The following is a 16,746-nucleotide window of genomic DNA, read 5'->3' as shown; positions in this document are numbered from 1 at the left end:
ATCAAGGGTTCTTTTTAATTCAGTCAACTTTTCTTGCCTTTGCTTGCCTTCAAACTCGCAATATTTTTCTTTGTTTTGTTTCATAGTGGTGCCTTAAATTGAATTATTTCATCACCACAGTACTTCCCTTACATACCAAACAAATGGGGTTTTCTTGCTGCTGTACAAATACATATTCAAACTCCCACCTATCCTGAAACAATTTGTGTCGTGTGTGGACAGTAGGCTACAGTGTCTAACGGAAAACACACCTTAAGCACCAAGTACAAGATATGATTGGCTGTTTCTCGTTGTCTTCTGTTTCTTTAGCTCTGAGCTTCCGGCTACTTTTCTGATGGCTGATGGGATTTGGAGTTCTTACTTGTAATAACCCAATAGACTCAAACTGGGCTGGGCCAAATTACACTGTAATGAATAAACTTTGCGGGGGGCTGGACGAAGTACATCCGTGGGCCTTGAGTTTGACGCCCCTGCATTAGAATATAAACTCTGGGGTCCCCAAGTGGCTCATTCAGTTAAAGCGCTGCCGGTGGGAGCGCAGGTACAGCTTGAACATCACCAGTTTGTGTCCAGGCTGTGCAAAGAGGCTGAACTTTGCAGGGGACTCCGAAGGGGGCGTGTCACAAAGACGGCCAAGTGGGCGGCGTCAGAACCAGGAAGGAATGAAATATACAAAGACGATGATGTGAAATGAAATGATGAAGACGCCTGTTGGCGCCGGTTTATTACAAAATAAAAGGTTTAAACAAACACGAAAACACAGGACACGGCACTCTACGCCAAAATAAATAGACAAACAAAAAACAGACTAAACTTAACAAAACGGTGCACGGACAGACACTGACAAACACGGTGAGCAGATACTTTGTTGTTGTTATTATTATTATTATTATTACTACTATACTTATTTCCTCCGTCTCCAATCCCGTTCTCCGCTCGCCGAACACCCAACCCCCAGTATGTGACAACGTGCATCTATATATACTATTGTGCTGGGATTCAATTACCAATTAATTATTCACTTGAATCCCAGCACGTGAATTAATAAAGTGCAATTCCCCGTGCTCACATATTACTACATTTTACTTGCACGTGAAGTGCTGTGCAATCCTCGTGCCTAAATACACATATACATTTTTAAACACTCGTGTTACACAGACCCGTTTATATCCCGTGTACCAATGTCTATACACCAACATTTAAACACACCACACGCAACACATAACAGATAATATACACAGGGGCGGGCACTTTGTTACATATACCCCCTCCTGTGCAAAGCACACATGGCCTCAATGGCCACCTCCCCCCTTAAAAGCCCAAAAGTCCCGCCCAAAGTCCTTGGCCAGGACCAGAGGCTTCCAGGGGCCCACAGGTCGTAATGCTGTCAGCGGGGTAGCATTCTCCTGCCAGGGTAGTCCTAGCAGCGGAAAGGCTGCTTGGGGTGTGGTCTCCTGACCTTCCCCCTTCTTCGGCGCCGGCAGCTCCCCTTGGTGGGGCTTCAACCACCGTTCTTCCTGCAGGGAAGAAACTGCAGAGGGAGCAGGTCTCCGGACCTCCCCCACGATCTCCGGCGGCGAAACTGCTGCTGGGGTTGGCGGTCTCCAGACCTCCTCCCCCTTCTCCGGCAGCGAAACTGCTGCTGGGGTTGGCGGTCTCCAGACCTCCTCCCTCTTCTTCGTGGCCAGCAGCTCCCCTTCGTGGGGTTCCGGCCACAGTACTTCCGGCTTTGACGCGGAGCGGCGGGCAACCCCAGGCGATGCAGAGCGACGGGCAACCCCAGGCGATGCAGTGCGGCGGGCAACCCCAGGCGATGCAGAGCGGCGGGCAACCCCAGGCGATGCAGAGGCATCCTTGGGCGAAGCGAGGCTGGCATCCTTGGGCGAAGCGAGGCTGGCAGTCAGGACAAGCTGGGGTGCGGGTGTTGGCCCTCTTTTCGGCCACTGCAGCCGGGAGGTTCTTCCCCGTGCTTCCCTCAGCAGCCTATGCAAGGGCTGCTGAGGACCGCCAGCATCTAGTCCTGGCCTTTCTGGTGCAGGGAGAGGCAGCTCCTGCTCCTCTCCCCCTGATGGAGGTGGAGGCAGAGGAAGCTCCAGCTCCTCTCCTCGTGATGGTGGGGGAAGTGATACCAGCAGGCATTCACCCTCTGCTGGTGGACAAGTGATACCAGCAGGCATTCACCCTCTGCTGGTGGGGGAAGTGATACCAGCAGGCATTCACCCTCTGCTGGTGGACAGGGACCCAGCAGGCATTCACCCTCTGCTGGTGGACAGGGACCCAGCAGGCATTCACCCTCTGCTGGGGGACGGGGATCCAGCAGGCATTCACCCTCTGCTGGGGGACGGGGATCCAGCAGGCATTCACCCTCTGCTGGGGGACGGGGATCCAGCAGGCATTCACCCTCTGCTGGTGGAGGAGGCAGAGGCAGCTCCTGCTGCTCTGCTCCTGCCGGTGGAGGTGGCGGAGGCAGAGGCAGCTCCTGCTGCTCTGCTCCTGCCGGTGGAGGTGGCGGAGGCAGAGGCAGCTCCTGCTGCTCTGCTCCTGCCGGTGGAGGTGGCGGAGGCAGAGGCAGCTCCTGCTGCTCTGCACCTGCCGGTGGAGGTGGCGGAGGCAGAGGCAGCTCCTGCTGCTCTGCACCTGCCGGTGGAGGTGGCGGAGGCAGAGGCAGCTCCTGCTGCTCTGCTCCTGCCGGTGGAGGTGGCGGAGGGTTACATCGCCGGGGATGTCTGGCCCTTAGGCGGCACTCCTCCTCCCTGTCCCTCACCTCTTTATCCTCTTTCCTGCTTCTCCCCATTTCTTTCTTTCTTTTTTTTTTTTTTGTAATCCAAAGACGCCCCTTTTTTTTTTTTTTCCTTCCACACAAAAAAACCTCTCCTGGTCTGACGCTTGGAGGCGCTGTTAAATCCCACGCAGGACACCACGTGTCACAAAGACGGCCAAGTGGGCGGCGTCAGAACCAGGAAGGAATGAAATATACAAAGACGATGATGTGAAATGAAATGATGAAGACGCCTGTTGGCGCCGGTTTATTACAAAATAAAAGGTTTAAACAAACACGAAAACACAGGACACGGCACTCTACGCCAAAATAAATAGACAAACAAAAACAGACTAAACTTAACAAAACGGTGCACGGACAGACACTGACAAACACGGTGAGCAGATACTTTCTGTTGTTATTATTATTATTATTATTATTATTATTACTACTATACTTATTTCCTCCGTCTCCAATCCCGTTCTCCGCTCACCGAACACCCAACCCCCAGTATGTGACAACGTGCATCTATATATACTATTGTGCTGGGATTCAATTACCAATTAATTATTCACTTGAATCCCAGCACGTGAATTAATAAAGTGCAATTCCCCGTGCTCACATATTACTACATTTTACTTGCACGTGAAGTGCTGTGCAATCCTTGTGCCTAAATACACATATACATTTTTAAACACTCGTGTTACACAGACCCGTTTATATCCCGTGTACCAATGTCTATACACCAACATTTAAACACACCACACGCAACACATAACAGATAATATACACAGGGGCGGGCACTTTGTTACAGGGCGTCACATTGGCTCTGACACTCCCGGGGTGGGGGATGGGAAACCGGCAGGGATTGCTTCTCCTCATTGCACAACAGCGACCCCTACTGACAGACACCGAGCACATTCAGAGTGGATAAGAAGGAGGGCAGATCTCTGTTTTCTTCTCTGCTTTGGATTGCTCTGCATAAAAGTCATTCTGACTTTAGGCTTGTGAGAATATAAAATCTTTTTTTTTTTTTTTTTTTTTTTTTAAGTAAACTTGGGATGACTTCTATTTGAACAAGAATAAAGTTGTTCTTGTTTATTTACCACTATTTTGAACGCTGGATTTGCCGTGGCTGATGTTGATGTTTATTGTAATTTGTATATGATTGAATTACGTTTACAATGATATTTGGCACCCAGAATAGAATTTTTTTTACATCATACCGCCTTCATACTGTACTCTTCTAGAGGAATTGCCAATTTGGTTCGATTTACATCGTTCCATGGGTGACAATACGTCAACCAGGGGCAATTTGAAGAATCATCATCTTACTGAGACCTGAGACCGAAATACACGTCCCTATCTCCTGTTGCAAATCTTGTGTTGACATTTTTATTTTTTTTTATTGCATAACTTTAGAACGCAAGGGCCAAAAATTTAAGAAAGAAGGGGCACAGAGCTACATCAGTACATTCTCAAGAATTTTACAGCAGAGTTCTCTGAATATTCTGAAAACAGGTTATCTTACAAAGTACATTTTTGTGAAAGTATTTTAACACAAAGATACTTCTCTTATAAGTTAGCCTTTTTGAAAACTTCATTGGTTTGTAGTTAAGAATTGTATTTATTTTACATGTTTTGTTTAAACTTGAAATTCATATTACAGTAAGTAAGGCTATTGATATAGTTGGTCGCATTGCTGAGTGAAGAGTGGTAACCACTTAACACACATATTAATAGCGCAAAATTGGACTAATAAACAATGGAATTAGTCTTAGCATAGCATATTGGCACAACTTTTGCACAGCACATTAACAAATCTCTTTTGTGCTAGGAGGGAATCTTAAAGGAAACACTTGACAAATAATTACAATAATTACATTTAACCATCATCTGAGATGGAGAAAAATCAAGGATGACAAGTAGAACGATAAAGCTACATCAATTGTAAACCCGGGTGGCCACGATTAGTTAATTAAAATTAGAACGTTTCTGTATTAACTTTCTAAAATCTTACAAAGTCGTTGTAAACACCCTTTTTAAATGAATGCCTGTTTAATTCGTAGTCCTGTTCTTATGATGTGTGACATCTGGAATATTAGCATAGCCCCTCGTTATTTTATCATAAAATGACACTTAAATCCATGTACAAAAAAAAAAAAAGGGACAGGGTTAAGTTTATTTATTTATCTATTTTTTTAATAACGGTGCTACTATTCATGTTGTAAATAAAATTATTTTAATGTGTGATCTAACAAATCTATTACAAAATTAATAAAATTCACAAAGGGATAAAGGCATCCAGAAAGTTCAATGTAATAAAGCTGCATATAATGTGACATTGGTAGGGAAGGTTTAAGGGTTTCTTTGAGGTCAAATTATCAATAAGAAGGAAAGTGGTAGTGAAGACTCAAGGTTGTAAAATACTAACTGCACACCAGGAAGGTCGCAGAGTTTTTTCTGCTCTATTTCACGACCAGCACCTGTTTTATCCCAGTGTAATGGTGGAACCTTTTTATTCTGTGTGCTGTCCTAGAAAATCCAGGGAGTGCAGTCAAAGTAAGGTAAGCAATAAAACCAGCAAACTGTCTGCCTCAAACTGTGTTGAATATGACAATAAATGAGCAATGTGGCAGAAGTCATTCAGTTGCTATTTCTAATAATGTGCTTTACAATCTGCCTTTGAAAGCAGGGCTGAATAAGAGACCTTCTGAAAGAGGGTCAGACAGCAGATGTCAGGCCTCTCATCTTGCACTGAAAACACAGATTCAGCTCTCAAGTGTTAAACAGCAGTTTCACCTCCAAGCTGTTATAGACTCTGGAGCCCAACACGACTGGGGTTGATGAATTTGTGAGGCCAACCGCCCCAAAAATGTCAACATGATGCTTCATCACAGATCTTTTTAACGTAATTTGGCCCTCAGCTGAATGCAGACTTCTGGCCAATGAAACAGGAAAATGGGCCCCTATGGAATTTTAAGTGAGCAAGGCACATGTACAGTATTTTAAAGCCCCAAGCCACTGTAGCAACTGTAAATTCCAGTGTATCTTTCCGTGTGTGTTTTTTTATTTTGTGTTCTTTTTTGTAGGCACTAGAAAAACATCCCAATACTCAGATGACTGCAAAGCAAATCTTAGAAGTCATACAGAAAGAGGGACTAAAAGAAACCAGGTAAGTGTGTTTTTGTTTTGATTTTACTTTGGTTTGTTTTATTAGTCATGTTGATCATTAAGGTGCTAAGTGATAGGGCATTATACCTGGGATACTTCATGTGTAGCATAGGAAATGGCTGTTTTACAGATCTCCTTTTGTGCCCCATTACGTTGTATTCGAACCGTGTCTATGTAGTTCTTGTGTTTGCTCTCGTTATACATTTCCATCCCCTCTACACTTTTTATTGCTTCAAAATTATGGTGCAAATTGTAGGCATGCTTTATCTTAAGGTTGGGATGTATATTGTCATAATTGTCATTATAGTGATACAGTGTTTGGTGTTTTTTCCATGGTAATCCAAAATAATTGTTAAAATATTTTTAAGAAATAGCTGAAATGCCTGTAGTTTTTTTCTTTTTCATTATTTAAAATAATTTTAACAAGCATGCAAATGTACATCGCAACAGTGCTTTTTAAATCAAAGATGTTAAGTGTGTCCATTTCCCTAAACTTAGTTAGCTTCAGCTGCATAATGATACAGGGTGCTAAGTTGAAGCTAATAAAATAATATGAAATTAATTGTAAAAGAGACACTTAAAAGAAGGCAAAATAACCACTTGTCTGTCATTGCAAAATCATGGTCTTTTAGGAAGCTTAGGAAGATCCATGTACCGGCTGTTGCTGGATTTAAACAGATAACTCAAGAGAGTAGCTTTTATTTATTTTTTTCTTAACATCTTTGCTGAGGCTGAAACTCTGGAGGAAAGGTTTTTCCTTGTGCTATGAATCTGTATCATTACTAACTTTGAAACTGCTACATGCAGACTACTAAAGGGCTATTAGTAGTGAGTGATGAAACTGTATTTTTTTACTGTATTAAAATTATAAAGGGATTTTGCAAACCACTGTTTGTTGAGAACCAAACCACCCCGTCTGTCTGTAGACGATACAGTACATTTGTCAATGTCTAACAAACAGTACTGTTCGCAACACTATTAGCAACTCTCTAACTTACGTTATAGAGAGGGCAGAAATGATTGCACACAGTTTTCTCTCAAACCACCTCAATTCAGAATTATAATTTTTAGACGCAGACCCTGAGGTTGACAAAGGACAATTGTTAGTGAGCAAAAACAGCAATAGAAAATTTAACAAAACACACATAATAGGTGTAACAGGGTGACCAGGGTGTTACGTGTGTGGGTAGTCACTGGAAAATACTGAGACAGACACAGCCTTGGTGTTGATATGCTGCACAGGTACGCAGATTTAATCTGACACAGGGGTACCAGCAACGGTAGCCCTAGTGTCACATTTATAAAGAAACGAAACCAAACAAAGCTAAAAAAGAAGTTTGCCACACAAAATAACAAGCGCTAGTCCCAGTAACAGGAACGTACTGCTCCTGGAACCTGCTACTCTACGTAACCCTCTCCTATACTGTGTGGGATCAACATCCCCTAAACTGACCTACTTCTGTTCTGTTGCTCCCAAAGTCCCGGCCTGTGTGTCACTGGCATTGCACTCGCCCAGAGTTTTGATGCAGTCGCTTTGAGCTCTGTGCAACCCCCCCACCTCCAGCCAATCCTGTCCTCCCGAACAGCTCAGCGCAGTACGAGCCCGCTGCTCAATTGATTGCTTAGCAACGCTAAGCAGCTGATTTCTCAACGACACACACACACACTCCACGGACCAGCAACAGGGCTTCCTGTCTCAATAGGATATTAATAAATTATGATCTGAGCATTAGACAAAACAGCTCTAAAACAAAAAGTCTAATCAATGACAAGTCAGACTTAATTCTTGAGTACAACAGATGGTTGGAAGGGGTCAGGTTGAGGGGGGTTCAGTTCAGTACATGCACTTACAAAGAAATGCATTAACAGTTTTGTTTCAATCAGTATTTAGTGCTCGTTAGATAATTGCCCTTCCAAGTGAATTCCCAAAGTAAGAATTCCTGAGATGTTTTTTATAAAAAATTTAAATCTATGATTGCATGGCTGCCAAGTCTGAATTACCAGTGACCCTCTCTTTAGCCTTTATTTTATACCCTGAAGGGATTAGAATAATATGAATAAATCAGGTGCTGGAATTATGGTACAAAAAGTAAGGGACCTTAAAATGTGAGCTTGAAAGGACTGTTGGCACAACCAATCAGTGTTTTCCTATCATAATTATACAGTCACAATTTGTTAATTTGCTTTGGCAGGAGACTCGTGATGTAGGGTAATGTGCAACACTTACAATATATGAAATTCTATATTAAATCAATAATACTAAAGTGTGTGTTATCATGAGACCAAACACAATTTAAGACTCCATTCTGTAGCAGTTTAATCCATTCAAGGTTCTGTTGTGAGTTTTAATTATAAAATACCTGTATGAAAGGTGCATGATCTGTCTACTTTAATTGACCTCAAACTCATCTACTTTAATTGACCTCAAACTCAAAGCTAGATTGGCTGATATCAGTTAGTTTTAGGCTATATCCACACTACATAACCGATCTCGAGAACCATACTCGAAAATGCTGTAATTAGTCCAGTCCCAAGTGCCCACATTTAAGTACTGTTTCATGTTTATACAGGCCTAGTGCGTATAAACACTATTAAAATAGTTTGGTTACAGTTTCTAGTCATGCAACAGACAGCGTGACTTAATACAATAGTATCCCACCATGCACTGTATTTTATGTTTAAAAAAATGCCTCATATTAATAGATGTGCATTTTGATAGAAAAAAATATATACAGCAAATACACTCAGATGTATAATCAGGGCTTGAAGTTAATGAGTTGTATTTGTTTATTTATAAATTTAGTAATCGCCAATTGATTTTACCCAGTATTATTCCCAATTTGAAACGTCCAATTGTACTTTTAGACTCAGCTCTCCGCTACCACCCCTGCGCTGACTCGGGAATGTCAAAGACGAACACATGCTGTCCTCCAAAGCGTATGCCGTCAGCCGACCGCTTCTTTTCACTCTGCAGACCTGCTATGCAGCCAACCCGAGCTAGTGTTGGATGACAATGCAGCTTACAGGCAAGCCCGCAGTCGCCCGGCCAGTCTATATGGGTTGGTGGTGCGCGGTGAGCCAAGGACACTCCGTCCAACCTAAGCCCTCCCCCCCAGGCGGCACGCGGCCGATTACTAATTGTGTGCCTCCCCCTGGGAGCTCCCGTCCACGGTCGGCAGTGGAATAGCCTGGACTTGAACTGGCGACGTCTAGGCTATAGGGCGCATCCTGCACTCCACGCGGAGCGCCTTTACTGGATGCGCCATTCAGGAGCCCTAATGAGTTTTATTTTTTATCATATGACATCCGTTTTTAAATGCATTTTGAGACGATTCTGTTTAAACTCAGAAAAAGCTGTTCATTACAAAATAATGTCACTTGTTTTTACTTTCTTATCTTGAGTAAGCCTTGAATCTGTTTCGCCTTATTTTATAACCAGAGTTGACAAATTAAGTTAATTCCTCATCCCTGATCCTACTTTTTAACTCGCATTTCATTCTTACAGTCACCTGATTTGTTGTTGTGCTTTTGTTGTTTCCTCCTCTAGTTTAACAGAGCTGTGACAGATGTTATTTTCAGCATAAAATACCCAGTATGGTGTGTTTATTGATAGCAAGTCCTTCAGGTGCCTTTTCTGAGTATTTGCAATGTGCATGCCCCAGACGTATCAAAGAGCATTTGGGGATATTGGAGGATACATACAAAATTTAGTTCATTATTACACTGTCCAACTACTGACAAACTGCACTACCTGTTACTGATTCTTGAATTCTGTACTAAACGCTATGTAGTATAGATGCTAACCGTACTTGGCACTTTTAAGACGGTTTAAAAGCAACTAATATTTTTTAAATGCATATTGTGGACAGGGCCTTAGTTGTGAATGCACTATTTATTTAATTTTTTTAACTTACAACATTATTTTCACATATACTTTAGTCTCCCAGGCTGGTGCTTGCTGATTTAATGCAATGTTTTAACCCAACATTTCATACATTTCGTACAAACACTTGTACTTTAGAACCCCTATTAAATGATGTTAAAAATAAAAATCAGCAAGATAGAAAACAAGATACAACCAGTTTGAAAACTGACTAAAATAATATGCATTTGCTTTTTTTTTTTTTTTTTTTTTTTTTTTTTAAATTGGTTTATTTTTACCAGTATCCTGCTACAATGAAACTTTACTGTATACAATGCACTGGCAGAGGCATAAATAAAAAGAAAAAAAGCTGTGGCGTCTATAATAGATTTTACTTTCAAAATCAGGAGGCAACACAAACTGTCTGATACAAAGACATTTCAGATGCCTGTGTCACATCAGTAGCAAGGTCTACTATATATTATAAATCAGTTAGTTCACATTTTTCTGAAACAAAAGTTCTTCATGCACACATGGGTAAAAAGTTAATAACATTAGATTACAAACCAATTTCTTGCAAACAGTATAAGCAAGCTTGAGGATGGTCAAGCGTACTTGCATTTACCAGATAAAATGTATAAAATTGCCTGTGTGGGGAATTTAATAACGTTCTCTTTTGCAGAAATCTAGTTTTAAGACTAAATATGTGTGTTGGTGGGTGTACGGTATCTTGTCGGAAAACATATAAATACGACTGACTGATTTATCCAAGTACATTTTAACCAGAAGTATACCGTCACAGACAAGAGTATTGGCACCCTACGCTTATTATTATACCATAATTAAACTGATTAAGTACAAGTATTTAGTAAACTTTAACCACTTTGTATTTAAAAAAAAAGCAAAATACTCAATTTGTTGTGTATAAAATATATATATATATATGTTATTTAAACTATATTGTGTGTCCTCCTGTTGCTTTTGTTATGTCTTCCAGATGTTTATGATAATTCTGAACCAATATGTTGCATCTTGTTGTTGAAATCTCTGTTATTTCCTCCAGGTCAGACAGATTGGTTACACAATGCTTGGCTACAGCTTTTTTCAGATCAGTCCAAAATATTTATGTTAGCTTGAGTTCTGGCCATTCGAGAACTTTTATCTTCATTTTCTTCAGGAATTCCAGTTGACTGAGTCGTATGCTTTGGGTCGTTGTCGTGTTGGAAGATAAACTGTCTGCCAATCCGCCTACGAGCAGATGGTATCATTGACTGCATTCTTTCAATCTTCAATTACATGAATATCTTCTGTCCCTGAACTACTAAAGCACTGCCATATCATGATCGAACCACCACCATGTTTAACTGTAGGTACAAGGTTTTTTTTTTTTTTAATTGAATGTTTTCCTGTTTTTTTCTCCAAACATACTGTGGTCCATTTTTGGGGAAAAGTTTTATTTTGTCTCATTGGACCAGATAATTTTGTTGAAGAATGCTTCAGATTCCTCATCATATTTCTTGACAAATTTTAGATGGTTTGTTTTATGAATTTTTTTCAAAAGTGGTTTACATTGAGGTCTACGTGCATACACTTGTTCTGTATTCAGGTGCCTTTGTACTGTTCTTTTGTGTGCTATCTGTCTCCTTCACAGTTTAATAAATGTACAAATATGAACAACACACATTTATGTTGTTTTAGGTTATATTGTACAGTATTAGCAAATAGTCTGGGTTTAAACCAAAAGAAACCATAAAACGTGTATAAATAAATAAATCCGTAAAACTAAAAACATAAAATGTGTATAATCATTATGTGAAAGTGGTTTGTCAGTGGGCTACAGAGGTACTTTGTTACCATCTTTAAAAATTGATTCTTGCAAAGTTTTGAAACAAGCATTCATGGGTTATAGATGAAGGACTTGTGGACTGTCTGTGTGTGTTTTAAGCACTGAAGCAGCAAGCTTACCTCAGCCTGGATTGATTGACGTCCGGGTAGGCAGGGACATGAAAGCCCACATCAACGCCACAGAGCTGACAGCTGAGTCAGACAATCTGCTGGGTGAATGTGCAAGAGTTTTTGGTGTAGCCCAGGCTGACAGGGGCCAGGAATAATTGCCCCAATAAACTGTGGATTTGAGTACCTGCAAATTGTGTGCATCTCCTGCCTGTATTTCCCACGGTACACTACAATATTAATTTGGCCATTGTAACTCATTTCGGGAACAAAAATGCAAATATCCGTTTGTGGCAGGAAATGGCATTGCCGTCACTCAGACCAGAAGGAGGAACAACAACAGACTGGTACGGTGCAGTGGTGCGTGCGACATTTTATTTTAAATACAAAAATAAATAAAATGTTTAAACAAAAATGAACACTGCTCACAGGCACAAAAATAAAAAGTTGAAACAAAAACAAATCACGAACACAAAAATAAACTACACACACAGGTCAAGCTGGGCAGATTGCTGTCACTGATCCCGTGTTTTAAACCTCAACAGCAATATCTCGCTCTCGCCTACGTAAAGCCACCCGGAGTGCAAAGAGCTGCAGGTATTTATGCAGGTGACCATCTTCCTATTAGCAACAAATTAATGACATAATTAATTCGGGAGATGGCCACCTTCTGCACGAGTTTTTAATGTGGATGGTGCTTCCCATCCACGCTGCAAAACAATACAAAACAAAACGCACGGCGGTTCGCCGTCATCTATATACAATGTACACAAATATAAAACAATAAACAAAACACACGGCAGTGCGCCGTCATCTATAAATATACACAATAAACAAATACAAATAACACAGGGGCGAAGGGGTAGACTCCGTTCTAAAAATAAACAAACAATACGATTAAACAGCAGGGCTTTCCTACTGTCCTGCTACACCATTGTAAGGCGAAACATAAATAACGTCACCTGCAATTATGGACCCCGACAACCACGTTATAACAGGGTAGCACTGTAGTTAGTTCAGATGTACAGTATTTGATAGTCTGTCTATCATCCTTGTAAGCTGCCCCACAGTCTGCTTGTAATATTCCCCTATATACTAGCAACATCCCGACTAACTGCTGTTTAAAAAATCATGGTTTAACCGCTGTCATTTTTTAAGCCAGCTTAACATTGTTGTGATCTCAGTTACATTTTGTTTTCTGTCTCTCCTTTAAAAGGAGATACTGTACACCTAAGTCATGACCAACCTAAATCGTAAAATGATATATTGATGGTCTGTATTAAATAGAACTGAATGGACACATCTAGTTACTTATGTGTCTCTTATGTCAGGCTTGTAATAGTTCACCACTTTCAATTTCACCTGAGTAACTCTGAACTCTCATGATGATTATGAATTTCCAGCTTGCAAGAACACTGACATTATGTAGATGGGTAGTGTTAATATTAGAGGATCGATCTACAATTTTGTAGACCATTTTTAATGTTCTTTTAAAAAGCAAATGCAATATAAACCAGTCACAGAGGGATACCCTCGCATCACATACGCCTGGGCTACCTAATAATTCATAAGTGCCATAGGCACAAGTGAGCTGTGAAAGGTTTTCTTCATGAGGGTTATTGATGTTGTATTCCACTAGAGGCCATTAAATATTCTTTGTGTACTTTATAACACTTGAAAATGTGTATGTCTCTAAAACAATATATATCTTTTGTATATCTACTGTATGGCTAATTATAAACTTATTTGCATATCTTTAAATGTGTACTTCATTGAATAAGCGACATATCACATGCTTCCCATATACATGACCTGTAAACATGTAAAGTGTTGTAGTCGTAGTCGTTGTAGTAGTAACTTAATAAAAATAGACTAATGTCTCATAGTTTTATGAACCCCACTCTCCCGTTGTAGTCTTGGGACCACTTTTTGCATTCAGGAGCCTAGGCCTTATACTGTATTACTGAAAATGGATGTTTTCAAAAATTAATAAAACTACTGGCATCTAGCAGTGACCACCATCATAAAATTAGTAAAAATTTAAAATTAATGATTGCAAAGGGTCTGATCATGTTCATACTTTTCCCATTGCCTAAACAATTTCTTATCTTACCTGTGAGACACTTTGGGCCTCATTCACTAAACAGTTTTAAATGAGCAGAATTACCGCGTGGCAAGGGGAAGCCACACCGCCTGCACAAATGGATGGTCGCTGTATTCACTAAGCTAATTATATGCACAAATAAGCAATCTAAATGATTCATTTGCAGGTTGTCACAACCCGCAGTGTTCAACACATGGAATTATATATCTGAGTATGTCATAATGTCAGTGACAAGGAGGACAGAGTGAGGAATCTAAAGTTTACAGACCAGGAGCTACATGTATTAGGAGAAGAAATGGTGGGGAATTATGAAAGGCTTTTTGGTGCTGAATCAGTGAGAACATTCACTTCAATGAAACATTAAGGACTTTGGCAAGGTGTCCACCACTTACTATTATTATTATTATTATTATTATTATTATTATTATTATTATATATTTTTGTATATGTGTGTGCGAATGGACGATAGCCGACTGACATTATTGTATATTGTTTATTGTTTGAGATCGGCAAAAAGGAGGTCTTGTAAAGTGTAGCTGGTGGGGATGGCGTTAAGTCCCAGTAAAGCGTGTGGGAATGTGGCTGGAGCATTAATAAGGTAGTTGTTTAATGGGTAATTAAGGCTCCAGCCACAGTATAAAAGACCCACTCCGGGCTCAGTAGAGAGTTGTGACGAGAGTGAAGGATAGCAAGAGCGAATGCTACCAAGCCAGCAAAGATACTCGTGTTTGTAAATGTAGAGGCTAATTATTGGTTGTGCCCTTTTGTTTCAAATCAAATGAATATTTGTTTGTTCAACTTGATCTCCCTCTGATTTATTTTGTAATATTAATCAAGACAGTAACGTGCTTACGCAGTCAATTAAAAGTTCAATATTCACATTTCAGAAGGCGTTTGGCGAAACGTCACTTTTTTAACATTAGATGCTGTTTGATTGCTTGTATTTATGACAGCACCTCAACTTGCACTCTGTACATTAATTTATTGGACATTTACAGTTTTAAAGCAATTTTAAGCATAGCCTACTTAAATATCACAAGTACATGGTGACTATGTCAATATATTAGCATAGCCGAAAGTGTTGCATATACACCTGCATCGTAATCTTCATATATCCCGGACTGCCTGAGGGTGTACGAGTACACTGTAACATTGGAACTCGAGTCGCTATTGAAACGGTCTTTAAAAATGAAACAATTTTGCTGGAAACAAGAGTCTTTTAATGATCTGTGTTGGCTGCAAAAAAAAAAAAGTAACAAGCAGTCAAAATTGATTTTTTTAAAAACAAACCTTGAATGACATAGTCAGCAACATTTTCGAGTTTTATAAACCTTTAAAACGTGTGTTGACACATTAATTAGAATGACTGTATAATTCCCATAGCCTTTTTTGCTGCCTTTTTACCAAAATATTAAACACCAGAGAAATGTTAACTGCAAACCTGAAATGACAAAACCAAAGCTTTTGTGTTTTTCTATATAAAAAAGAAATAACTACAGATACTGTCAAATTTATTAGAAAAAATGATATAACATCATATATGCCACTGGAGCCTATCAACCTAAAAAAACATTGTATACGACTGAGCATAGACGTAAACAACTAGTGTTTCTCCCTCTGTTACACTGTCTATTATTACAAGGGCAGACACACAATTGAAATCAATGCCATTCTCCACAAGCACCCTAATGATGCAGTGTATCTACTAAGTAAGCAGTAAGCTCCTCAGAATTAGCAGCTGTAAAGCTCTGTGGGACGAAAAGAATGTACAAAACACAGTTGGCTTGATCATCAGTGTCCTCATCGCATACACGTAAACAGACTTACAATCATTCATTTTTCCATTTACATATTCTGTCCTGCATACTCTTTAGGGAGATACTCGTTTGAGTGTGTCACTGTTAGGTACTGTTCCACACTTCGGGATTTTTTTCATTTAAAACTTTGTAATATTTCATTGATCAGTTGTTGTATCGGTATGTTTACTGCACAAAGGCTTCCACTAATTCAAATGGGTTGACATTACGTGTTTCTCCACTTTCTGTGCTCTTTTTAAACAGTCCTGTCATTGTGACCTGTGTTTGGTAATTGTTTAGCCTGAACTTCAAGTTTGATTTTCTTGTTTTTGTGCACTGCACTGTCAAGATGCTTGTCAATAGTACCTTTTCTTAAATGATCCAAAGACACATTACAAGTTGAGAAAAACAGAATCCCACCATCTGCATGCAACGCCCCCCTTTTCGTAGCTCTGAACGCGATCTTCTGTTAAAATGAATTTAGCTTTCTTTGATTTGTCACCTGTTTACATTTTTAATGTTAATCATGCACTGCAAGCTAATAAATCAACACTATCTAAACAACCATTTTAATCTTCCCGCCTCTGGCTCACATGTTACGTCATTGGGCAGTATGATGACTTCACCAATCACGAATCCGTTATTTGTTTGACCCCCATTGCCGTAGTAACCAATTGCACAGCATTGACGCCGGACCGCTTAACGCTACTGTAGTGCTGCTTCTGCTTGATAAAAGTATAAGATTAACAGGGGAAGTGAAGAGTAATGTAAAATATTGTAAGGAACATAAAATGCATATTTTTCATGGTAGGCAGTCAAATACACGATTTCTGTGAAATTTGTGATATCATGAATTTTCCAGGGCCCTACATATAAGGCTAGTATGATCTCTGTGCTCATCTGTATCTAGTTATTACCTCCTCCTCATACAGCACTAGTAACGTCTGCCTGGTCCAAAATACTCTCCCTGACTCATCTTTTTTCTGTGCAGCTCTTCTGCTGGTTCTGTGACACCGCCTGGTTTCAATCAGTGATACTTTTAACACACGCTGGGGCACCAGGTGAAGTTGGCGCCCTTAAGTGAATATGGTTTGCATAT

General features: G+C 40.2%; 1 protein-coding gene across 3 annotated transcripts in view; it reads left to right on the top strand.

The window, feature by feature from the left end:
* LOC121314420 (putative Polycomb group protein ASXL3) overlaps positions 1-16,746 on the top strand; it is a 75,129-nt gene that overhangs the window by 21,478 nt on the left and 36,905 nt on the right. For 2 of the 3 annotated variants that reach the window (XM_041247682.1, XM_041247680.1), the window contains exon 2: positions 5,851-5,933. In XM_041247682.1, the coding sequence (XP_041103616.1) occupies positions 5,851-5,933 (83 nt within the window). Of the gene's footprint in view, positions 1-5,850; positions 5,934-16,746 lie in introns of those variants that run through there. The other variant, XM_041247683.1, reaches the window with a different exon arrangement.

The sequence above is a fragment of the Polyodon spathula genome, chromosome 4, assembly GCF_017654505.1.
Source record: "Polyodon spathula isolate WHYD16114869_AA chromosome 4, ASM1765450v1, whole genome shotgun sequence".
NCBI lineage: Eukaryota > Metazoa > Chordata > Actinopteri > Acipenseriformes > Polyodontidae > Polyodon > Polyodon spathula.
The sequence above is the reverse complement of the archived record's forward strand: the minus strand, read 5'-3'. Positions and strand labels throughout refer to the sequence as shown.